At 35.7% G+C, this 27,172-nt stretch overlaps 1 protein-coding gene across 2 annotated transcripts in view; it reads left to right on the top strand.

Moving 5' to 3' along the window:
- Window positions 1-27,172, top strand: part of LOC117325449 (nucleoprotein TPR-like) — a 37,187-nt gene that overhangs the window by 3,877 nt on the left and 6,138 nt on the right. The window contains exons 5-19 of one of the 2 annotated variants that reach the window (XM_033881660.1): window positions 145-206; window positions 1,238-1,329; window positions 1,684-1,781; window positions 3,170-3,210; window positions 3,555-3,616; window positions 3,976-4,474; window positions 5,232-5,291; window positions 7,564-9,242; window positions 15,842-15,964; window positions 17,006-17,683; window positions 17,961-17,999; window positions 19,108-19,203; window positions 19,390-19,812; window positions 22,702-22,752; window positions 26,271-26,381. In XM_033881660.1, the coding sequence (XP_033737551.1) occupies window positions 145-206; window positions 1,238-1,329; window positions 1,684-1,781; window positions 3,170-3,210; window positions 3,555-3,616; window positions 3,976-4,474; window positions 5,232-5,291; window positions 7,564-9,242; window positions 15,842-15,964; window positions 17,006-17,683; window positions 17,961-17,999; window positions 19,108-19,203; window positions 19,390-19,812; window positions 22,702-22,752; window positions 26,271-26,381 (4,114 nt within the window). Of the gene's footprint in view, window positions 1-144; window positions 207-1,237; window positions 1,330-1,683; window positions 1,782-3,169; window positions 3,211-3,554; window positions 3,617-3,975; window positions 4,475-5,231; window positions 5,292-7,563; window positions 9,243-15,841; window positions 15,965-17,005; window positions 17,684-17,960; window positions 18,000-19,107; window positions 19,204-19,389; window positions 19,813-22,701; window positions 22,753-23,307; window positions 23,619-26,270; window positions 26,382-27,172 lie in introns of those variants that run through there. The other variant, XM_033881661.1, reaches the window with a different exon arrangement.

Genomic DNA, 27,172 nt, shown 5'->3' on the forward strand with positions numbered 1-27,172 from the left:
TATGCCTGCCCTTGATATATTTTTCCCAATTTAAAAAAGTAGCCATTTCCATACATGCAGCAACAAATTTGATGGTAATATTTGACGTTTTAACTGTTTTCAATCAATCATGACTTAATGATCACATATATCTTCCTCACACAGTCACTTGTATCAAGTCAGTCTTCCAATATGTTTGCATGGCTCAAGAACAAAAACATTGGAAGGTACGTACAGAAAATTTAGATTCTTCATCATGTCTGTGAAGTGTAAACATTCAGATTCATAATGGTGTTTGTAAGGCATAAAATCTATTGCCTGTTTCCTGCTTCCCAGTTCAATTTTTTTTGTGCATACCCTAAATGCATTTTATGGCAGTTTTCACAGAAATGCTATTTAAGTCATCAAAATATTTGTATTTCACCTGCAACAAGGAGTTATATTTATTCTCAGGAAGATAGTTCAAGTAAAGCAATCTTTATATCTAGCAACTTACCAACTCTATATCTTCTATACCATATAACGAAAAAAACATATTTTTTGCTCACCAGATTTTCTTGTGCTGATTATGTCATCTGTCTCTCAATTCTTTCTTTTAAAACAATACTTGTTTAAAACATCTGAATAGATAATGATCAAAGACATCTGAATAGATAATGATCAAAGATGGAGAGTGTGAAGCAGATTTAATTCTATATATGCATAGAGTCTGCCAGAGGCAGGCAGGTAGGTAAATAGTAACAAATCTTCCTATAATAAGATAAAGAGATTTTAACCAGATTTTGTCTGAATAATCAGTTGAGTGAAGGGGACTCGATATCAATAAGTATTTTTTATCAATGTGAATCTATTCTTTGGAACAGAAAATAAAATCATATACAATTTCTTAGGAAAAAGGATGTCTCCGAGGCAGAGAGAGGGATATACTAACGTTTTAATATTTTATCAGCTTCAAAGTATTTTAATTTTAAGAATCTGACACTTTCATCCCTGATTAATATTGTGAACAAGAAGATTTTGTTATGGCTGCTGAGATATTAAGTTATTAAGCAATACAGGCCTTCTGGATTTCATTCTTTGGCTAGCTGGCCTTATTTAAAAACTTAATTTGTATGTTAATAAAAAGTCTCTACTAAATGTGAAAATAAATGTGTATGTACTCATTTGGGTTAAATATTACCATGGCTCTTGGTAGATTAAGGCAATATATCTCCAGGGCAAGACTTCCCAGTAAATGACATTTCTATTTCACCAACAGGAGAACAGGGAAGGACGTTTTGGCAGGGAAGGTGATCACTAAAAACCGTCAGGGTTTTGACAATATTGAGGACTACTTCTCAGAATCCTCTGGTCAGTATATGTCCAGCCTATTATACAGTGGAAGTGGTAATGATTGAAAATAGTGGGAAAAAATGAAAATCATTTACATATTGTTTCAACCAAGGTAAAATGTTATCATGAAAAACTGATGTGTTGCATTCTTATAAAACTGGAAATATGTTTGGTTCTTTTTCACAAGTCTGCACCTGATGATGGAGCAGACAAACATATACAGGAAACAGACCTGTGTGTTATTTTCCTGATAGAGCTTGGTGACTGCCATAAAGTCATCGTCAGATGTTATTAATTGTTTGACAGATTAGGATATCATTTTTTTTTTTATTTATTTATTTATTTATTCATTTTTCACTTTTTTTATTTCAGATGCAGAGAGCATGTTTATGTCCAGAAGTCGTATCAGTGTAGGTTTAGATAACACTGATGTTGTAGAGAGGTCATACCATCGCAGCTCTGTCAGTTGTGTAAGTTTTCTCCTACCTAAGGCAACGTGTAGTGTACAGCATTAGAATGGTGTATATAAACATGACTTATTTGTTTAAAAATATATGAGACAGTTCCATCAAGTTATATAAATCACTCTTATTGGACTTGATGTACAAAACTGCACATTTGGAGAAAACTTGAGTATCCAGACAGTGTCCATATGTTCAAAATTCATCTGGACCACTGCCCAGAGAAATCATTTGGTTGGGCAGGTGACCGCATACATTTTTCACAATCTGTTTTCTTAGGAATTGAAACCAGGCCCCAATTGGGAAAGTTGTACGCTAACCACCACACTTTTTAGCTCACCGGTTACGAGTAACCAAGAGCTAATGCTGTCACCCCGGGGTCCGCGTCGGCGCCCCACCCCAAAACTTTAAAGTTTTTGGTGTAAGTTTTTGGAAAGCTTGTAAGTCCAAAAGTATACACCTCATGCCCTTCTAGATTGGTTTATACATTCATTAGAGGTCTAGGAATGATGTTATGGCAAAATCATGCAGAAAAAAATTGTGATTTTTTCGCATTTTACCATTTTGTGGACTTAACTTTTTTTGCACCACCAAAACTCACTTTAAAGTTTTGGGGGTAAGTCCAAAAGTATACACCTATCACCCTTCTTGGTTTATACATTCATTAGAGATCCAGGAGTGATGCTGTGGCAAATCATGCAGAAAAAAATTGGCATTTTACTATTTAGTGGACTTACTTTTTTTTGACACAAAAACTCACTTTAAAGATTTTGGGGGTTAGTTTTGAAAAGCTTGTAAGTCCACACCCTTCTTATTTGGTTTATACATCCATTAGAGGTCTAGGAGCGATATTATGTGACATACAATTTCAAAATGACATGCTTATACATACATAAAAAATGAATGCATAGTGTGATTGCTGCCGCCGGTCAGCTTTCGCAATCATTGATTGCACTTGTTGTGCATCCAATCAAACATGTTTTGTGTGCAGAATGGTATTTGTTATGCCACAGTAATAACATCAACTCAATGTCATGCTGATACTCCTGCTTAACACTCAGCATTTTGGGAGCAGGATGACTGGTCTGTCTGTTGTCAGCATGTGACCAGATGGGGTGACCTGCTGGGTGCCTTTTTAGTTGTGTGCTTCAGATGTAGCACTATAAAACCAGCATCAGTTCCATGCTATCACCAGAAGACAAATACAAACATACAGCAGCCTCCCATAACATACACTTATGATCACAGTACAAAAAATAAGCTGATACAATGATTTTTCTCTGTGAGGAGATTTTCCTGTCCAACTCAATGCACACAGTCATTGGTCACTATCTAACAGCATGTTACAATACTTCAGTGATGATGGGTTTGTTTAAACTCTGCTGATTACATTTTAGGTACCTTCAGCAACAACTGATGATCCAGCCGCTAATGACAGGTAAACTTGATAGCAGGACTTTTACCTTTCCACCAAATTCAAAATGTTAATTGTTGAACCAGAGTCTAGCCCAATCTAGAGATGTGTCCAGCCTTTATATTTTGGAAAACATTTATTTTTCTGAAATTCATAGTTTTAATGTTCGAATTTCAACTAATTTCAGGCTAAATTGGTTTGTCAGAATTTTTAGAAGTATATACTTCTAGATGACTATGTCAGCCCCGACTGTTATAGTTTTTAGCAGATGACAGTGGTTTTGTCTAGATCTCAATTCCCTCATAAACAATCAGTTCTGATTTGAGAAGTTTATGTGATATTATCTTTACTTTTAATCGATGTTACAGTGAAGACAGCTACCTTACTGATGGGAGGACTCCAAAAGCCAATGTAACCTCTCCCATTCCTGGTAAGGACTTCTGGTAGGATTTTGTTCCATGCCATGTACCATGGAATGTTAATTTGGTTTAAGAACAGTGGATAACAGTATCAAATTTCATTGACTGAAAACAATTCTGTCAATATTAATAACATTTAATAGGTTGTTAATTAACAGATGTTGAAATGTTTTTGAACATCGCATGTTTCCCATTTTTTTTTTAAAGATTTCATATTGAAGTGTATTATCACTTACAATTAGTAGTAATGTCAGGAAAACAAAATGTCCGACAGGCAGCCATCTTCAATTTTGACAATGGAAGTTTTTTATCTCTATTAACTGAAACATTTTTCGCACATAATTTTTTTTTTTTTTTTTTTCCACACAAGGCTCAGAAGGAGAGGAGGACACTCCAACTAACAAATTGCACGATAGCCATGTCCAGGCAAAACTCTCAGGTAGAAAAGATCAACAAACATTATCTCAGCAGGAGGTCAAAGATCAAAGTTCTGAAAACCAGGACTCGTCTTCTGATGATGAAGAGGTTCAGTTTAATTTGAAAAGTACTGAAAAAACCTCAGAGATTACAGGAACATCTGACCAGACAGAGGTGACTGCTGGTGTAGAGGAGATGTCGGAAGACACAGCTCTCACTGAAAAATCAGAAGACACAGCTCTCACTGAAAAATCAGAAGACACAGCTCTCACTGAAAAATCAACAGCTTTCAATACTGACGAGCTCACAACCATCCCAACTGAAAAGTCGTCAAAAAGTTATATTAGCAATACAATAAACATCGGAGGAAATGTGACAGGCTCCCTAACGAAGTCTGACGACCCAAGTCTGGATTCAACAGGACCAATCACCAGCTTCAAAACACGTAAAAAGTGGGTAAATTAAGACTTTGTATTTTGATACCTAGAATACCAAGATAAAATTCATATGTTATTATTTATCATTATAATCAAATAACCTATTACCAAACAAACAAAAGACAAGTTTTTAAAAAGAATGTGATGGATATTCCAGATTCAGATTATATGAACAACAGATATACATATATCAGAATTCAGTTTAGATTACCACTTCTTAATTAAAGTTTAATTGCCTCAGTTACATGAACATGAAAAACTAAAATTTGGATGCTCATATTTTAAAGATGAGATATTACAATCAATATTGTTTACTCAAAATTATTCAAAACAATAACTAAAAATAAAAAAGGTACTGAGGTAGATGTTTATGCTTGCAATTATAAAGTGGTCTTGTTATGTATTATAGAGCTTATCATCTTTTTCACTGGCCAGGTCTACAGGCTCGGTATTGGGGGGCTGTCCATAGAATTTTCTATTTACATATAAGCAGGATACTCATAGATAGAAACTGAGTTTAAACTGGCAAAAGGGTTTTCTGTGTTATATCATTTAGAACAATTTTATCAAATTATACCATGAAAAAGAAAATGCATTCAATTTAGAACAATTAAAACATTAATGTCATTTAATATCAATATATACCTGGTATACATATCAATCAATGACAGATATCAATTTTTAGAAGTATTTCTTGTATAAGTATATATCATCTCTTTATAAATATGCCACTGATGTACCTCAATTCACATATCTATAATTCATTTGACAGATTGTCATTCTCTGCCCTAGAGAAGAGCATGATGATGAAGGAGATACAGAAAAACAGAAGGTAAGGATGCATCACTTAGCAGTATAAAATAGTTAACATAGTACCCATGTCTGATCCAAGTACAGAGGTAACGCCTTCTCTCCTGACACAGCAGTATAAAATAGTTAACATAGTACCAATATCTGATCCAAGTACAGAGTTAACGCCTTCTCTCCTGACACAGCGGTATAAAATAGTTAACATAGTACCCATGTCTGATCCAAGTACAGAGGTAACGCCTTCTCTCCTGACACAGCGGTATGAAATAGTTAACATAGTACCCATGTCTGATCCAAGTACAGAGGTAACGCCTTCTCTCCTGACACAGCAGTATAAAATAGTTAACATAGTACCAATATCTGATCCAAGTACAGAGTTAACGCCTTCTCTCCTGACACAGCGGTATAAAATAGTTAACGCAGTACCCATGTCTGATCCAAGTACAGAGGTAACGCCTTCTCTCCTGACACAACAGTATAAAATAGTTAACGCAGTACCCATGTCTGATCCAAGTACAGAGGTAACGCCTTCTCTCCTGACACAGCGGTATGAAATAGTTAACGCAGTACCCATGTCTGATCCAAGTACAGAGGTAACGCCTTCTCTCCTGACACAGCGGTATAAAATAGTTAACGCAGTACCCATGTCTGATCCAAGTACAGAGTTAACGCCTTCTCTCCTGACACAGCGGTATAAAATAGTTAACGCAGTACCCATGTCTGATCCAAGTACAGAGGTAACGCCTTCTCTCCTGACACAGCAGTATAAAATAGTTAACGTAATACCCATGTCTGATCCAAGTACAGAGGTAACGCCTTCTCTCCTGACACAGCAGTATAAAATAGTTACCGCAGTACCCATGTCTGATCCAAGTACAGAGGTAATGCCTTCTCTCCTGACACAGCAGTATACAGTAGTTAACGTAATACCCATGTCTGATCCAAGGACATTTTTTATTTCTCTCGTGACACATAGAGAATACATGGTTAGTATCTTACAATACAAGGTTTATTTTTGGCGAGGGTGAGGAAAGATGAGATGGCAAGCCTTTGACGAGCCAATTCGTCTTTCCGTTCCGCGCCGAAATAAACCTTATATTGTAAGATACTAACCATGTATTCTGTTTATCCTGCAATAATTTTCTACGAGTTGACAACATTCAAAACAAGCAAATTACTGTTTTATTTACCTTTATGGGTATGAGTGACTTGAACGACTACATCGCGTAGGAAAATATCCATTCATTGATACCACTTGTGTGTATTTACTACCACGAAACTATCAATGCGCCATTTAAAAATAGTTCCATGCTTTTCATGTAAATCAGAGTTCAGTTTCAGTTAAACATGTATAGAAATATCACACAAATACTAATTATTCCTAACAAAGACCCATTTAATTTACAAAATGTTTAAAACAACAATCAACAAAACGATTTAGAATTTGCAGACATCAGATGTGGAACAAATTCACGTGAATCGTATTGACGTATAAAGCAATTGTATTGATGGATAAAGGATACTTTTATCTGTCAGTAGTTATTGGTCAGTGTGTGTGACAGTTGTATTGATGGATAAAGGATACTTTTATCTGTCAGTAGTTATTGGTCAGTGTGTGTGACAGTTGTATTGATGGATAAAGGATACTTTTATCTGTCAGTAGTTATTGGTCAGTGTGTGTGACAGTTGTATTGATGGATAAAGGATACTTTTATCTGTCAGTAGTTATTGGTCAGAGTGTGTGACAGTTGTATTGATGGATAAAGGATACTTTTATCTGTCAGTAGTTATTGGTCAGAGTGTGTGACAGTTGTATTGATGGATAAAGGATACTTTTATCTGTCAGTAGTTATTGGTCAGTGTGTGTGACAGTTGCAGGATAAAGCAGAAAAGTAGGGGCATTGGCTGTGCGTAGAGACTCTTGAAGTGATGAAAGTTAGCTAGTGTGTTAAACAGTTATAAAAGTGAATTGCAAGTTGTCACAATATCTAGAATATCACATTTGGTTAAGGCCTGGATTTAAGTTTTCTATCTTCAATATTTGTATTGATCCAAGTACTGAACAATTCTATTTTCTTCTTTTTCGTCTAGGGCTTGACCAGATTAAGTGTTTTACTTTTCTCAGTGACTTTTCAGACTCCGATATTTGAGTTCTAGACTCATGCTTTTCCTGTGAAAATTTCCGCCAGATTTTGAATACCCACTTATCTCTTGATATTATTGGGACTCATTAATATGTTGGATTTGTGTTCTGTTGTTGAATAACTGCTACTTAAGTCTTTGTATATTTCCAGGAGTGCTAATAAAGTGGCACCAGTGGTCAACAGTAACCCATTCAACAAGTCTGTGGTCAAATCAACAACAAGTTCTATCATTGAGGATGTGGAGGACAGTAGTCAGCTCTCTGTTCCAGAGTCACTTGACCAACCAACTGACATATCTGTGGAAGATGAGTTCAGGATAGTGAGTGACGACTCTGTTTCAAAAACAACCAAAACAAAACAACAATCCAAGGGAGCTGTGACAGGAAGGGAGAGATCTCGGTCACAGAGGAGAAAGTCAAATAAAAGGCAAGTATCTGTATCAAAAGAAGAAGCAAAGACCACTGAAGATGAGAGTTTAGCATCAGAGAAAGTGCAAACAGCAAAATCAGTAGGAAAACACGTGTCACAAATACAGGCAGTCATATCGCCTAAAGGTGGGGAGGATAGGATTGAATCAAATTCTCAAAATACAGACAGAACATTGAAGCGAAAAAGCTTGAAACGGAAATCGGATGGTGATGTTTTCATCCCAAAGAATGAGCAAATGGCAAAATCGGTTGAAAAACAGATTTCACGAAAAAAGTCAATGGCCGCCACGAAAAGTGATGAAGAAAATATTAAGAATTCTCAGAAGTGCAGTAGAGCATCAAAACAAAAAAACTTGAAACGGAAATCAAATGCCCTGGTTCCAACTAAAACAACTGATAATGATACGAATGATGAATGCAACGAAGGACATGAAGATTTGGTTGTAAAGCAAACAGAAGCTAAAAAGCAAAAATCAACATCTACCAAGAAGAGAGTGGTTTCTCAAGGAAATGAATCAAGAAAGGTAGAATATTCATATGATTCTGACGATAGCAGTGTAATTATTAATGAATATGAAAATGAAATTGAAAAAAAAATGAAATCTAAGAGATCGAAAGCAATTAAGTCCAATAAGTCCAATGTAAAGTCGGGGAAACGTATTAAATCTGAAGGTGACCAGAATTCAGAATTAAACAGAAATAATTTGAAAAAGCGAAGAACATTTGTATTAGGTGATTACGACTCAGAAACAAGTGAAACTCCTGAAAGCAGCCACATGGACGGTATGAAGAAAAAATTGCCAAGTAAGGGTGATTCAAATGATAGAGTGTCTAATATATCCAAGGTCACAGACACAGGAAAAGTAACTACTAAAGGGCGACGGACAAATACAGTTTCTCTTGTGAAAGATCAAGGTGAAACTTCTCAAAGTATGGTTTTAAAAAATGATGGGAATATTTCTGACAATGTTTTTGGTGATGATTCGAATAAAAAGGAAGATGTCATCAAAAAGCCACTTAAAAGGATAGGAAGGAACAGTAGGAAATCTTGTCCTGAAAGTAGATCTAGCCCCTCCCACCCACCAAGTGTTTCAGGTGACAACAGGTCTGATAAAAAGGAACAGCAAAACAGTAGAAAATCTTGTCCAGGAGCTAGATCTACCTCATCTCTCCAACCAAACAAAAGGGACAACATCAGTGTTGGTAAACCCAACAGGAAGAACAGCACAAAATCTAGTACTGAAAGTAGATCTTCTTCAACTCCCATACCAAACAACAGAGACACCAGTATTGTTGGTAAAACAAAGAGGAAGAACAGCACAATATCTCATCCTGAGTCAGTACCTTCTCCAACTCCTCTTGATGATGAGGGTAGCATCATGGACCCCGACAAATTACAAGGTAGGAAAATAATTAACTAATGAAACAGTCAGGTAGGGGAACAAGTACATAGTAATCCTACCAAAACATGTTATATTCTTACTAAAAACTCCCAATTATGTCAGGCTGGGGGCGTATAACCTCCACATCAGTCTCTCAGTCACAATAGGCATATTTTGATTTTGTGTTTAGGTTTTTCAGAGAACAATTGTATTGGGATACTGATTTAGATGAGGTGAAATTTAAACTGTATAGTAATTTTATGTCCAATGTTGAATGCAGAAATAGTTAAAATAGATTTTTGGAGATTTAGCTCACCAACATCAAATGGTGGGCTATTCCAATCAGTCTTGGCAATGGTCCGTCGTCTATCTGTTAGTAAACAATACTTGTTGTCTCTAATTCTTGAGCAGTGATGGAAGGATATTTCTCAAACTTCATTATTTTGTAGGTTTTTGGGCATTAAAATCGCCAACATGAGGCTAAGCCATCATGGATTTTGACTGTTAAAATTTGTTGTCAATATGCATGTATCTCTTTCTTAGATCTTTCCTAGACTATACATTGTAATTTCCCCTTGTTATCAAATGATTAAGGGAAATAAGAGAGAGCAAAGATCGGTCTTTTATAGGACTTATAAATAAAAGATCATTCATTAGTGGATGTCAAGATCCTTCTGGGATCTCTTTGTTTGAGCTGGCTTTAGTGACTGGTTACATTTCAGTGACAGCTATTAGACTGTCTATTTTGTGATATATGGTAGTCAATGTTACAGTTATTAGACCGTCTATTTTGTTATATATGGTAGTCAATGTTACAGTTATTAGACGTCTATTTTGTGATATATGGTAGTCAATGTTACAGTTATTAGACCGTCTATTTTGTGATATATGGTAGTCAATGTTACAGTTATTAGACGGTTTGTTATATATGGTAGTCAATGTTACAGTTATTAGACCGTCTATTTTGTTATATATGGTAGTCAATGTTACAGTTATTAGACGTCTATTTTGTTATATATGGTAGTCAATGTTACAGTTATTAGACCGTCTATTTTGTGATATTTGGTAGTCAATGTTACAGTTATTAGACGTCTATTTTGTTATATATGGTAGTCAATGTTACAGTTATTAGACGTCTATTTTGTGATATATGGTAGTCAATGTTACAGTTATTAGACGTCTATTTTGTTATATATGGTAGTCAATGTTACAGTTATTAGACCGTCTATTTTGTTATATATGGTAGTCAATGTTACAGTTATTAGACCGTCTATTTTGTTATATATGGTAGTCAATGTTACAGTTATTAGACGGTTTGTTATATATGGTAGTCAATGTTACAGTTATTAGACGTCTATTTTGTGATATATGGTAGTCAATGTTACAGTTATTAGACCGTCTATTTTGTTATATATGGTAGTCAATGTTACAGTTATTAGACGGTTTGTTATATATGGTAGTCAATGTTACAGTTATTAGACGGTTTGTTATATATGGTAGTCAATGTTACAGTTATTAGACGTCTATTTTGTTATATATGGTAGTCAATGTTACAGTTATTAGACCGTCTATTTTGTGATATATGGTAGTCAATGTTACAGTTATTAGACGTCTATTTTGTGATATATGGTAGTCAATGTTACAGTTATTAGACCGTCTATTTTGTTATATATGGTAGTCAATGTTACAGTTATTAGACGGTTTGTTATATATGGTAGTCAATGTTACAGTTATTAGACGTCTATTTTGTGATATATGGTAGTCAATGTTACAGTTATTAGACCGTCTATTTTGTGATATATGGTAGTCAATGTTACAGTTATTAGACGTCTATTTTGTGATATATGGTAGTCAATGTTACAGTTATTAGACCGTCTATTTTGTTATATATGGTAGTCAATGTTACAGTTATTAGACGGTTTGTTATATATGGTAGTCAATGTTACAGTTATTAGACGTCTATTTTGTGATATATGGTAGTCAATGTTACAGTTATTAGACCGTCTATTTTGTTATATATGGTAGTCAATGTTACAGTTATTAGACGGTTTGTTATATATGGTAGTCAATGTTACAGTTATTAGACGTCTATTTTGTGATATATGGTAGTCAATGTTACAGTTATTAGACGTCTATTTTGTTATATATGGTAGTCAATGTTACAGTAATTATTAGACGTCTATTTTGTGATATATGGTAGTCAATGTTACAGTTATTAGACCGTCTATTTTGTTATATATGGTAGTCAATGTTACAGTTATTAGACGTCTATTTTGTTATATATGGTAGTCAATGTTACAGTTATTAGACGTCTATTTTGTGATATATGGTAGTCAATGTTACAGTTATTAGACCGTCTATTTTGTGATATATGGTAGTCAATGTTACAGTTATTAGACCGTCTATTTTGTGATATATGGTAGTCAATGTTACAGTTATTAGACGTCTATTTTGTTATATATGGTAGTCAATGTTACAGTTATTAGACGTCTATTTTGTTATATATGGTAGTCAATGTTACAGTTATTAGACGTCTATTTTGTTATATATGGTAGTCAATGTTACAGTTATTAGACGTCTATTTTGTGATATATGGTAGTCAATGTTACAGTTATTAGACCATCTATTTTGTGATATTTGGTAGTCAATGTTACAGTTATTAGACCGTCTATTTTGTGATATATGGTAGTCAATGTTACAGTTATTAGACCGTCTATTTTGTGATATATGGTAGTCAATGTTACAGTTATTAGACCGTCTATTTTGTGATATATGGTAGTCAATGTTACAGTTATTAGACGGTTTGTTATATATGGTAGTCAATGTTACAGTTATTAGACCGTCTATTTTGTTATATATGGTAGTCAATGTTACAGTTATTAGACGGTTTGTTATATATGGTAGTCAATGTTACAGTTATTAGACCGTCTATTTTGTTATATATGGTAGTCAATGTTACAGTTATTAGACGGTTTGTTATATATGGTAGTCAATGTTACAGTTATTAGACGTCTATTTTGTTATATATGGTAGTCAATGTTACAGTTATTAGACGGTTTGTTATATATGGTAGTCAATGTTACAGTTATTAGACCGTCTATTTTGTTATATATGGTAGTCAATGTTACAGTTATTAGACTGTCTATTTTGTTATATATGGTAGTCAATGTTACAGTTATTAGACGTCTATTTTGTTATATATGGTAGTCAATGTTACAGTTATTAGACGTCTATTTTGTTATATATGGTAGTCAATGTTACAGTTGTTAGACGTCTATTTTGTTATATATGGTAGTCAATGTTACAGTTATTAGACGGTTTGTTATATATGGTAGTCAATGTTACAGTTATTAGACCGTCTATTTTGTTATATATGGTAGTCAATGTTACAGTTATTAGACCGTCTATTTTGTTATATATGGTAGTCAATGTTACAGTTATTAGACTGTCTATTTTGTTATATATGGTAGTCAATGTTACAGTTATTAGACCGTCTATTTTGTTATATATGGTAGTCAATGTTACAGTTATTAGACGGTTTGTTATATATGGTAGTCAATGTTACAGTTATTAGACCGTCTATTTTGTTATATATGGTAGTCAATGTTACAGTTATTAGACCGTCTATTTTGTTATATATGGTAGTCAATGTTACAGTTATTAGACCGTCTATTTTGTGATATATGGTAGTCAATGTTACAGTTATTAGACGGTTTGTTATATATGGTAGTCAATGTTACAGTTATTAGACCGTCTATTTTGTGATATATGGTAGTCAATGTTACAGTTATTAGACGGTTTGTTATATATGGTAGTCAATGTTACAGTTATTAGACCGTCTATTTTGTGATATATGGTAGTCAATGTTACAGTTATTAGACGGTTTGTTATATATGGTAGTCAATGTTACAGTTATTAGACCGTCTATTTTGTGATATATGGTAGTCAATGTTACAGTTATTAGACTGTCTATTTTGTTATATATGGTAGTCAATGTTACAGTTATTAGACCATCTATTTTGTTATATATGGTAGTCAATGTTACAGTTATTAGACGGTTTGTTATATATGGTAGTCAATGTTACAGTTATTAGACCGTCTATTTTGTGATATATGGTAGTCAATGTTACAGTTATTAGACCGTCTATTTTGTGATATATGGTAGTCAATGTTACAGTTATTAGACGGTTTGTTATATATGGTAGTCAATGTTACAGTTATTAGACCGTCTATTTTGTTATATATGGTAGTCAATGTTACAGTTATTAGACGGTTTGTTATATATGGTAGTCAATGTTACAGTTATTAGACCGTCTTTTTTGTGATATATGGTAGTCAATGTTACAGTTATTAGACGTCTATTTTGTTATATATGGTAGTCAATGTTACAGTTATTAGACCGTCTATTTTGTTATATATGGTAGTCAATGTTACAGTTATTAGACGGTTTGTTATATATGGTAGTCAATGTTACAGTTATTAGACCGTCTATTTTGTTATATATGGTAGTCAATGTTACAGTTATTAGACCGTCTGTTTTGTGATATATGGTAGTCAATGTTACAGTTATTAGACTGTCTATTTTGTTATATATGGTAGTCAATGTTACAGTTATTAGACGGTTTGTGATATATGGTAGTCAATGTTACAGTTATTAGACGTCTATTTTGTGATATATGGTAGTCAATGTTACAGTTATTAGACGTCTATTTTGTTATATATGGTAGTCAATGTTACAGTTATTAGACCGTCTATTTTGTTATATATGGTAGTCAATGTTACAGTTATTAGACCGTCTATTTTGTTATATATGGTAGTCAATGTTACAGTTATTAGACGGTTTGTGATATATGGTAGTCAATGTTACAGTTATTAGACCGTCTATTTTGTGATATATGGTAGTCAATGTTACAGTTATTAGACCGTCTATTTTGTTATATATGGTAGTCAATGTTACAGTTATTAGACGTCTATTTTGTGATATATGGTAGTCAATGTTACAGTTATTAGACGGTTTGTTATATATGGTAGTCAATGTTACAGTTATTAGACCGTCTATTTTGTTATATATGGTAGTCAATGTTACAGTTATTAGACCGTCTATTTTGTTATATATATATGGTAGTCAATGTTACAGTTATTAGACGTCTATTTTGTTATATATGGTAGTCAATGTTACAGTTATTAGACGTCTATTTTGTGATATATGGTAGTCAATGTTACAGTTATTAGACGTCTATTTTGTGATATATGGTAGTCAATTTTACAGTTATTAGACCGTCTATTTTGTTATATATGGTAGTCAATGTTACAGTTATTAGACGTCTATTTTGTTATATATGGTAGTCAATGTTACAGTTATTAGACGTCTATTTTGTTATATATGGTAGTCAATGTTACAGTTATTAGACCGTCTATTTTGTTATATATGGTAGTCAATGTTACAGTTATTAGACGGTTTGTTATATATGGTAGTCAATGTTACAGTTATTAGACCGTCTATTTTGTTATATATGGTAGTCAATGTTACAGTTATTAGACGTCTATTTTGTTATATATGGTAGTCAATGTTACAGTTATTAGACGTCTATTTTGTTATATATGGTAGTCAATGTTACAGTTATTAGACGGTTTGTTATATATGGTAGTCAATGTTACAGTTATTAGACGGTTTGTTATATATGGTAGTCAATGTTACAGTTATTAGACGTCTATTTTGTTATATATGGTAGTCAATGTTACAGTTATTAGACCGTCTATTTTGTTATATATGGTAGTCAATGTTACAGTTATTAGACGGTTTGTTATATATGGTAGTCAATGTTACAGTTATTAGACCGTCTATTTTGTTATATATGGTAGTCAATGTTACAGTTATTAGACGGTTTGTTATATATGGTAGTCAATGTTACAGTTATTAGACCGTCTATTTTGTTATATATGGTAGTCAATGTTACAGTTATTAGGCCGTCTATTTTGTTATATATGGTAGTCAATGTTACAGTTATTAGACGGTTTGTTATATATGGTAGTCAATGTTACAGTTATTAGACCGTCTATTTTGTTATATATGGTAGTCAATGTTAGTTATTAGGCCGTCTATTTTGTTATATATGGTAGTCAATGTTACAGTTATTAGACGTCTATTTTGTTATATATGGTAGTCAATGTTACAGTTATTAGACCGTCTATTTTGTTATATATGGTAGTCAATGTTACAGTTATTAGACCGTCTATTTTGTTATATATGGTAGTCAATGTTACAGTTATTAGACGGTTTGTTATATATGGTAGTCAATGTTACAGTTATTAGACCGTCTATTTTGTTATATATGGTAGTCAATGTTACAGTTATTAGACGGTTTGTTATATATGGTAGTCAATGTTACAGTTATTAGACCGTCTATTTTGTTATATATGGTAGTCAATGTTACAGTTATTAGGCCGTCTATTTTGTTATATATGGTAGTCAATGTTACAGTTATTAGACGTCTATTTTGTTATATATATATGGTAGTCAATGTTACAGTTATTAGACGTCTATTTTGTTATATATGGTAGTCAATGTTACAGTTATTAGACCGTCTATTTTGTTATATATGGTAGTCAATGTTACAGAGCATGATGAGATGTTACCTGCTGAGGACCTGACAGTTAATGACTTACCTGGTGACAATTCACCTGACGACAGTATACCAGAGGAACAGGAAGAAGTTCAGGAAGCCCGTAGACCGAGAAGAGGTAATGTTTTAACAATATATTTGTGTATATGTACTGTTTTTTATATTTTTTTTTTTTTTTTTGCAATAAGCATATTTCTGGTAAGAGTCTATACATATTACAGTTCAGTAGAAATCCTATTAGGATACTAACACTGTTTCTAGTCTGTAATAAGGCTTGGGTGGTCAAGTGGCAGTGGTAACTCAATTGTCTTTCACCAAGGCGGCAAGGGTTCGATTCTCTGATGGGACGTAAAAAGGTATTGGGTCACCTGCTGGACCACATGGGTTTTCTCCTGGTACTCCAGGTTTCCTCCCACAGTAAGGCCTCTCATGTATTTCCATCCAGGTCAACAAGATTGATTGATATATCAAGTTGGTATAACTTTTTCCACAATTGTGAAATGAATAAAATTTACTCCATATTTCTATTTATTGCATTTTTGCCAGTGAAAAATAGAAATTTATCAAACTAATAAAACTTATATTTTCGCTGCAGCGATGAGCAGTGAAAATATAAGATTTTGCGGTGAAAGTATAAGTTTTTCGTTTTTGACCAAACAGAGCGAACATTTGTATTCACCTCATTGAAACTCGTATGACAGAATATTTCTATTTTTCACTCGTGCTTCGCACTCATGAAAATATTGATATTCTGTCATACTTCTGAAATGTATATTATATTAAACGAGGAACCATTTGATATCCTCTATGTATTGTATTGATATTGTAAAATGTGTCTTCTTCCTGTCATTGCTGTATAGCTAAGCATGGAAAACATATTTGTATGCCTGTTTCTTGAGTTTTATGAAAATTAGAATATGACATTTATCCTGTTATATTGAATTCATCAAACCTGTTTATCAATTTCATCTGAAACTTTCCACAGACTAATTTTCCATGGTAAACTAGCTAATATAGTCCACTGTATCAGTTCTGGGTTGGGTTTGTGTGGAGAATTCAATGTTTAATACTCCAGGAATCTCACAAAATTCTTCTGTTTTAACAACACTTCTACTTGGCTGTACTGAGATTAGTCTGTACTTGTTATTTCATGTTTCAGCGGTGGCAGCCAAAAGTAAACCAGAGAAGAAAACGAAAGGGAGACTTTTATTAAAACAGACTCTGTCAAAGGAAAAAATTAAGAAAGGAGTCGCTGGGAAAACAAATGTGTTAAAAACTGGAAAAGGGGAGCCAAAGAAAGCTACCAAAGCAAAGGGTAAAATCAAGGAAAAACAGGTGGTGGCACGTAAAACAAGAGTGTCAAAATCTAAAGTTTCTGAAGCAAAGGGCAAAAGAGGGCAGAAAGTGAGCATTGGGTTTGTGGAGGAAGATTCTTTGGTTAATACTCCAAGAGTCTTGCACAATTCTCCTACTGCTTCAACGACAACAGCAAAGACATCAGTTTATATCAACCAGAAAAACAACTCGCACTTAGATGTGTCGGAAGAACAGGTAGTTGATAACCTGGACGTTGATGTCAATGTTTCAGCTGTAAAGTCATCAAGGAAAGACAAATTACCAGCAAGGGACAGCAGTTCTTCAAATAGAAAACCCAACAAACAAAAAGGTGGAAAAGGAAGTAAAGGTGCAAGTAATAAAGAAAGTTTTAGAGATGATGAAAAGGAGGTTAGTGCTGTTGTAGATTCTGACCCAGTGCCTGTTAATGATGATATGCCTATGCTGTCACATTCTAATCTTCGCAGGAGCCAGCTAGCTCGCACTATGCAATCACCTCAAGGTAGGCCTGTCACTTCAGATGAATGGATCATTTCCTTTAAAATTTAGATATTGAATGAACTATTCATGATATATCACACTATTAGAATAAAAAACGAACTCAATAGTAACATAATCACCTTTTCTGATTTACTGATTTGTTGGGGTATGCTATTGTTATGGTATAAATTGTGTTCTGTGTTTATGTTGTAGGTTCTTGTACACCGTTTTCTGATTTACTGATTTGTTGGGGTATGCTATTGTTATGGTATTAATTGTGTTCTGTGTTTATGTTGTAGGTTCTTGTACACCGTTTTCTGCAACACCAGGATCAGAATGTAAGTACTAGTACACAATGGTCTTTACCAGTTCATCAGACAGACCGGGTAGCTGGGTAGTTTTATGGAGTTATGTCTTCAAACCTTTCAAATATGCCGAGAAGTGGGAGAATTGATTACAATAGAACTGATAAAAAGTACAGAAGAAGTATGTTCAATGAGTCAAATCATGATCATTATATCAAGATAAAATGTTTCTCGAGAATGTTGGTTGCCACGGTAACCAGGTCAGTATGCACAGGCTTTGTGTAATGGCCAATAACTCATTTGTTCTTAGATAAATTTTATTTTAACTTGGTAATGTAGTGGAAGTTATTAATGCCCATTTTTCAAGGCATGGGGTGTTCCAAGAACCATTACTATTACAGAAATAATGGATTCTGATCATGATTGGCCAGAATTGAGATGCTTGGAGTGAGGCTGAACAGGATAGGTAATAGAATGGATGTTATAGGATTAAGGCTGAACAGGATAGGTAATAGGATGGATGTTATAGCAGTGAGGCTGAACAGGATAGGTAATAGGACGGATAATATAGGAGTGAGGCTGAACAGGATAGGTAATAGGATGGATGTTATATATAGCAGTGAGGCTAAACAGGATAGGTAATAGGATGGATGCTATATATAGCAGTGAGGCTAAACAGGATAGGTAATAGGATGGATGTTATAGCAGTGAGGCTGAACAGGATAGGTAATAGGATGGATGTTATAGCAGTGAGGCTGAACAGAATAGATAATAGGACGGATACTATATATAGCAGTGAGGCTGAACAGTATTGTCTCCTTAAACTGAAAATTGGTATATAAGTGCTTTCAGGGATAACAAATACAACTGTGCTATTTTCCAAAATAATAGATGTCATTTGGTTGCCATGTTTGCAAATGAAGGTTATTAAATGGGGGTATCATAGTTTGCCTAGGGTTCGTACAGGACTTAAAAAGGCCCTGAAAACAAGGCTTAGCCTTGAAAATACTAAAATGACTTAAAAAGTCTTTAAATTTCACTATGATGCTTTGAATTTGGGAAAGTGAGCCTTGCATTTGATATAATAGGCATTACAGGCTTACAGTTCCAGTACCCACTGTCAGTTTTGGAATTGTTACAGTCACTCTAACTAGAAGAGAAGAAATGCTTCGAAGTGGTGTGTCGTTTCGTCATCAGAAGATGGCGCAGTCAGGAAAGAAATCAACATCACGAAATAGTATGTACATGTTTTATATTATGATCTTTAAACAAGTTCAGAAATATGTATTTGACTGTTCTTTCTTTTCGACATTCAAAAATGCATTTCCATTATTACATTAATACCTCTTTGAAAGTATTGCATGAATTATTGAAAATTTTATATAAACAAAAATTATTTCATTTCTTTTTTTTATCATTATAGGTAGCAGAACATCAGGTAAAGGAGATACTGAGGTGTGCAGTGAAAATGACTTTGATGCTGGGCATGATAAAGATGATAAAGTAGATTATGAAGATGATGATGGTGGTGGTGGTGATGATGTTGATGATGATGATAGTGATGATGATGGAAATGATCTTCCCCAAGATATGATGGATGATGTTTCATTGGATGTACAAGAGTCTTCTGTTGGTCAACAAAACACTTCTACCAAGGGACAGCTATCAGGAACAAAGTCGAGACTGTCGTTAGCATCAGCTGTCGTATCAAAATCTTGTCCTTCACCAGCAAATTTGACTCCATGCCTAGTGACCCCTGGTCGGAAGAGTTTGAGTAAAGGTCGTCGAGTCACCATCAGCCACCAAGTCACAGAGGCTGTGTACGATGTACCATCTGATTTGTCATGTAAGTGGTATTATGTCTGAAGGGCTCGTCCAGTAAATTATCAACCTAACGGGACTCCAGTCAGACTGGAACCACCAAAAGAAATGATTTAATTAAAACTATATAGTATAATGAGCCACGTTTTCTCTCGCCCCCCATCGTACATAGAATAAGTTTGTTTTTGGAGTCCTCTCGTGGGATGTATATTTTACTAGAACAGCCTTGATGTGGTCGATTCACTATTGCAGTGAAATCCATTACAGTGGTATCATTACATGTAACAACTGGCTGTATATATTATACGTGTATGATATAAAATTATATATGTGTATGATATAAAATTATGATACAGTATACTAAAAAAAAACAGAATATGATAGTTGGTAATGTAGTAATTATGACAGTACAGACAAGTAAATTGTCAAATTTTTGAGCAAATTTCGAACGATCACATATACAGATATAGAACATGGAACAGTCATGTAAGTAGATAAACAGCGATTGATATTGTTGTGTTTGTGTTAGTGGTCCCTTTGATTGATTATTCATTTGCCGAAGGCCTATTGTTATCAATACAGAGACACCTTGTGTTCAGATGGATATGAATAGATAGCCTACAGTGATTTTCTTACCCTTGTTTTACAAGGCCTGTACCTTTTTCATTAGGAAAATACAGTGATATTTTTTGCTAATTGGGGAAATATTATCAACAGACCTTTTTATGTAAATTCAGTTCCGATAAATAGAAACTTGTAGCATAAGTACATCTGCTTGAAATGCATATCGATCAACATTTTTAGCTCACCTGCCCGAAGGGCAAGTGAGCTTATGCCGTGGCGCGGCGTCCGTCGTCCGGCCGGCCGGCCGTCCGGCCGTCCGTCCGGCGTCAACTTTCCATTCAAGCAACTTCTTCTCAATAACCAAAAGGCCTAGAGACCTAATATTGGGCCTGTAGCATGCTGGGGTGAAGGGCTACCAAGTTTGTTCAAATGAATGACCTTGACCTTCATTCAAGGTCACAGGAGTCAAAAAGGCTAAAATCTTCAAACGACTTCTTCTCAACAACCAACAGTCCCAGGGAGTTGATATTGGGTCTGTAGCATGCTGGGGTAAAGGGCTACCAAGTTTGTTCAAATGAATGACCTTGACTTTCATTCAAGGTCACAGGAGTCAAAAAGGCTAAAAAAAAATTAAACGACTTCTTCTAAATAGCCAAAAGACCCAGGGACTTGATATTGGGTCTGTAGCATGCTGGGGTGAAGGGCTACCAAGTTTGTTCAAATGAATGACCTTGACTTTCATTCAAGGTCACAGGGGTCAAAAAGGCTAAAATCTTTAAACGACTTCTTCTCAATAACCAAGAGTCCCAGGGAGTTGATATTGGGTCTGTAGCATGCTGGGGTAAAGGGCTACCAAGTTTGTTCAAATGAATGACCTTGACTTTCATTCAAGGTCACAGGAGTCAAAAAGGCTAAAAAAAAATTAAACGACTTCTTCTAAATAGCCAAAAGACCCAGGGACTTGATATTGGGTCTGTAGCATGCTGGGGTGAAGGGCTACCAAGTTTGTTCAAATGAATGACCTTGACTTTCATTCAAGGTCACAGGGGTCAAAAAGGCTAAAATCTTTAAACGACTTCTTCTCAATAACCAAGAGTCCCAGGGAGTTGATATTGGGTCTGTAGCATGCTGGGGTGAAGGGCTACCAAGTTTGTTCAAATGAATGACCTTGACCGTCATTCAAGGTCACAGGAGTCAAAAAGGCTAAAATGTTTTAACGACTTCTTCTCAATAACCAAGAGTCCCAGAGGCCTAATATTTAGCCTGTAGCATGCTGGGGTGAAGGGCTCCCAAGTTTGTTCAAATGAATGACCTTGACTTTCATTCAAGGTCACAGGAGTCAAAAAGGCTAAAATCTTTAAACGACTTCTTCTCAATAACCAAGAGTCTCAGGGAGTTGATATTGGGTCTGTAGCATGCTGCGGTGAAGGGCTACCAAGTTTGTTCAAATGAATGACCTTGACCTTCATTCAAGGTCACGTCGATCAAGTATGCTTAAATCTTTAAATGACTTTTAGTGAAAAGCCAAAGTGCAGAGAGACATTATATTGGTCCTGTAGCATGCTTTCAAATAACTGCAGGATCCATATATGAAAAGATCACTGCATTGCAGGTGAGCGATTTGGGCCCATTGGGCCCTTGTTCATACAAAATAATGTACCGGAACATTTAAACATTTCTGACAGGGAAAATATATGAACATGAAATTGAGAATATACAACAAAATCTCACTAGGATAAGGGGCCTATAAAATGTAAATGTACCTCAAAAGAATCACCTCTGGCCTAATAAAAGATATAATGAGTATCAGTGTGAGTAAAAATGATGTGATGACAGCATGTGCTGTGTAGCAAATGTTTTGTTTTTCTCTACAGTAGGTTCCTTTCATCCCACAAAACTTGGCCACAGCTGGGGCAGTGGGTAACATTGACAATATCAGGTGGCAATCAGTGTGATTAAAATCCCATAATCCTTAGTAGAATAGTGTCATGTAATGTAAATGTAGTAAATATTTAAATATTTCAAAGTTATTAATGTAGAAAGGCATCATATGAAATTTGAGTTAATTCAGATGGTGGTTGAAAAGTGTTGATCTTTGGTCAGGATGCTCTGGGTGACTTGTTTAAAAAAAACTTCTCCATTACAGATTTTTTCCTCCAATAGGAAAAGCTGGTATTGACTATGAAGAGAGCAGTAGATTTGAAAGAGAACTACGATTTCATACTACATAGATCTGTAAATAAATGAATAAATAAATAAATAAATAGAAGAGTCGAAATCGTGGCAGGGATAAGTTGATATTTATGTATGTTCAAATCTATTAACAAAAGTCTTATGTTGGTTACTGCAGCCTCCGACTCGCCGGTATCCTCCAAGACTAGTCAACGCTCCAGTATTCCAGGTATGACCAATCGTATAAGTATCCTTGCTCTTAACACTACAATATGTCAATAGAAGTTAAGTCATGTTTTCATAATACAAGTACTGCCAAGTCTTGATACCAGTCTGAGTTCCCAATATCAATATTCAACTTTCAGAATACTCAGGATGAAAAAAACTACCCATACCAAAGCACCTTCATTATAATGTCTGTCTACAAAGTGTAGAAGGGCTTAAATTCATTTAATTTGTAAAATAAAACAAAATTATCTATAGCACTGAGAACATTTCAGGTACAGATCATCACTTGAACATAAGTTAGTCTGTCAAAGAGGTGGGGACATGACGACATACATCTCCATGTCATCCACACCTATATATGTCTGTAAGATTTACACTATGATTCTGTACACAGGTGGGGACATGACGACATACATCTCCATGTCGTCCACACCTATACATGTCTGTAAGATTTACACTATGTTTCTGTACACAGGTGGGGACATGACGACATACATCTCCATGTCGTCCACACCTATACATGTCTGTAAGATTTACACTATGATTCTGTACACAGGTGGGGACATGACGACATACATCTCCATGTCGTCCACACCTATACATGTGTGTAAGATTTACACTATGATTCTGTACACAGGTGGGGACATGATGACATACATCTCCATGTCGTCCACACCTATACATGTCTGTAAGATTTACACTATGATTCTGTACACAGGTGGGGACATGACGACATACATCTCCACGTTGTCCACACCTATACATGTGTGTAAGATTTACACTGATTCTGTACACAGGTGGGGACATGATGACATACATCTCCATGTCGTCCACACCTATACATGTGTGTAAGATTTACACTATGATTCTGTACACAGGTGGGGACATGATGACATACATCTCCATGTCGTCCACACCTATACATGTCTGTAAGATTTACACTATGATTCTGTACACAGGTGGGGACATGACGACATACATCTCCACGTCGTCCACACCTATACATGTGTGTAAGATTTACACTGATTCTGTACACAGGTGGGGACATGATGACATACATCTCCATGTCGTCCACACCTATACATGTGTGTAAGATTTACACTATGATTCTGTACACAGGTGGGGACATGACGACATACATCTCCATGTCGTCCACACCTATACATGTCTGTAAGATTTACACTATTTTTCTGTACACAGGTGGGGACATGACGACATACATCTCCATGTCGTCCACACCTATACATGTCTAAGATTTACACTGATTCTGTACACAGGTGGGGACATGACGACGTACATCTCCATGTCGTCCACACCTATACATGTCTGTAAGATTTACACTATGATTCTGTACACAGGTGGGGACATGACGACATACATCTCCATGTCATCCACACCTATACATGTGTGTAAGATTTACACTATGATTCTGTACACAGGTGGGGACATGACGACATATACCTCCATGTCGTCCACACCTATACATGTCTGTAAGATTTACACTGTTTCTGTACACAGGTGGGGACATGACGACACACATCTCCATGTCGTCCACACCTATACATGTCTGTAAGATTTACACTATGATTCTGTACACAGGTGGGGACATGACGACATACATCTCCATGTTGTCTACACTGATACATGTGTGTAAGATTTACAATATGTTTCTGTACACAGGTGGGGACATGACGACATACATCTCCATGTCGTCCACACCTATACATGTCTGTAAGATTTACACTATGATTCTGTACACAGGTGGGGACATGACGACATACATCTCCATGTCGTCCACACCTATACATGTCTAAGATTTACACTATGTTTCTGTACACAGATGGGGACATGACGACATACATCTCCATGTCGTCCACACCTATACATGTCTGTAAGATTTACACTATGTTTCTGTACACAGATGGGGACATGACAACATACATCTCCATGTCGTCCACACCTATACATGTCTAAGATTTACACTATGTTTCTGTACACAGATGGGGACATGACGACATACATCTCCATGTCGTCCACACCTATACATGTCTGTAAGATTTACACTGATTCTGTACACAGGTGGGGACATGACCACATACATCTCCATGTCGTCCACACCTATACATGTCTGTAAGATTTACACTATGATTCTCTACACAGGTGGGGACATGACGACATACATCTCCATGTCATCCACACCTATACATGTCTGTAAGATTTACACTATGATTCTGTACACAGGTGGGGACATGACGACATATACCTCCATGTCGTCCACACCTATACATGTCTGTAAGATTTACACTGTTTCTGTACACAGGTGGGGACATGACGACATACATCTCCATGTCGTCCACACCTATACATGTCTGTAAGATTTACACTATGATTCTGTACACAGGTGGGGACATGACGACATACATCTCCATGTCGTCCACACCGATACATGTCTGTAAGATTTACACTGATTCTGTACACAGGTGGGGACATGACGACATACATCTCCATGTCGTCCACACCTATACATGTCTAAGATTTACACTATGTTTCTGTACACAGGTGGGGACATGACGACATACATCTCCATGTCATCCACACCTATATATGTCTGTAAGATTTACACTATGATTCTGTACACAGGTGGGGACATGACGACATACATCTCCATGTCGTCCACACCTATACATGTCTGTAAGATTTACACTATGTTTCTGTACACAGGTGGGGACATGACGACATACATCTCCATGTCGTCCACACCTATACATGTCTGTAAGATTTACACTATGATTCTGTACACAGGTGGGGACATGACGACATACATCTCCATGTCGTCCACACCTATACATGTGTGTAAGATTTACACTATGATTCTGTACACAGGTGGGGACATGATGACATACATCTCCATGTCGTCCACACCTATACATGTCTGTAAGATTTACACTATGATTCTGTACACAGGTGGGGACATGACGACATACATCTCCACGTCGTCCACACCTATACATGTGTGTAAGATTTACACTGATTCTGTACACAGGTGGGGACATGATGACATACATCTCCATGTCGTCCACACCTATACATGTCTGTAAGATTTACACTATGATTCTGTACACAGGTGGGGACATGACGACATACATCTCCATGTCGTCCACACCTATACATGTCTGTAAGATTTACACTATTTTTCTGTACACAGGTGGGGACATGACGACATACATCTCCATGTCGTCCACACCTATACATGTCTAAGATTTACACTGATTCTGTACACAGGTGGGGACATGACGACGTACATCTCCATGTCGTCCACACCTATACATGTCTGTAAGATTTACACTGATTCTGTACACAGGTGGGGACATGACGACATACATCTCCATGTCGTCCACACCTGTACATGTCAGTAAGATTTACACTGATTCTGTACACAGGTGGGGACATGACGACATACATCTCCATGTCGTCCACACCTGTACATGTCTGTAAGATTTACACTGATTCTGTACACAGGTGGGGACATGACGACATACATCTCCATGTCGTCCACACCTATACATGTGTGTGAGCGGACTACAACAGAGACACCAAAGCCTTTCCAGAAGCCAGAGAAATGCAAGATCAGTAAGTCAGATTTTTTTTTATATATATATTACTTTCTTCATTTGAAATTAAACATTTACATATCCACACTGCTGAAGTTATAAATTCTTAGTGGTTTCAAAATTCATAACTTGAGTATTATCTGTACCATAGTGGCTCATGGTATAAAAAGATGATTAGGAACTGTGATAATTGATGGCCACAAAGGGTTTTTTATACTCCCACTTTAATTTGAAAAGGAGGTATATAGTACCAGGTAATCACTTTGTGTGACCTCAGTAGCATGAAGTTTGTACAAGATATCTCTGGAATCCCCTGAACAGACTTGGTTCCTATTTAGTGACACCATATGTCCTACCACCTATCGTCCTGACTGTAATATCATGACATCAAGTTCTGCACCTGAGGGCTGTTCTAGGAAAACATATACGGGACAGGGGAAAGGCACTTTGAAATTAGGGAACCCACCTATAGAAGCAATTTTGACTTTAAATCTCTTTTACACGTTGGTCCCCTAATTTTAAATTCCTTTCCCCTCCTGTCCCATAGAAGTGTTTCTGTAACAGCCCTGGTTAGATTTTGGTGGTCATCAATGGTAAATTTTTGAAGGGTTATTTAGTCATACTTGATCATATTAATTAATACAGGAAATCATACTTTTATATGACCACATGTACATGATTTACTGATGAATGGGTTGCGGGTACATCAACACAAATGTATGTATTCTACAAGTCAACACCGGAGGTTAGAATGCCATATTCTGAAAGTGAAAGGTCAGTGCGGCATATGAATACTCTTTTACACAGGTC

This window comes from Pecten maximus, chromosome 4 (genome assembly GCF_902652985.1).
Source record: "Pecten maximus chromosome 4, xPecMax1.1, whole genome shotgun sequence".
Lineage (NCBI taxonomy): Eukaryota > Metazoa > Mollusca > Bivalvia > Pectinida > Pectinidae > Pecten > Pecten maximus.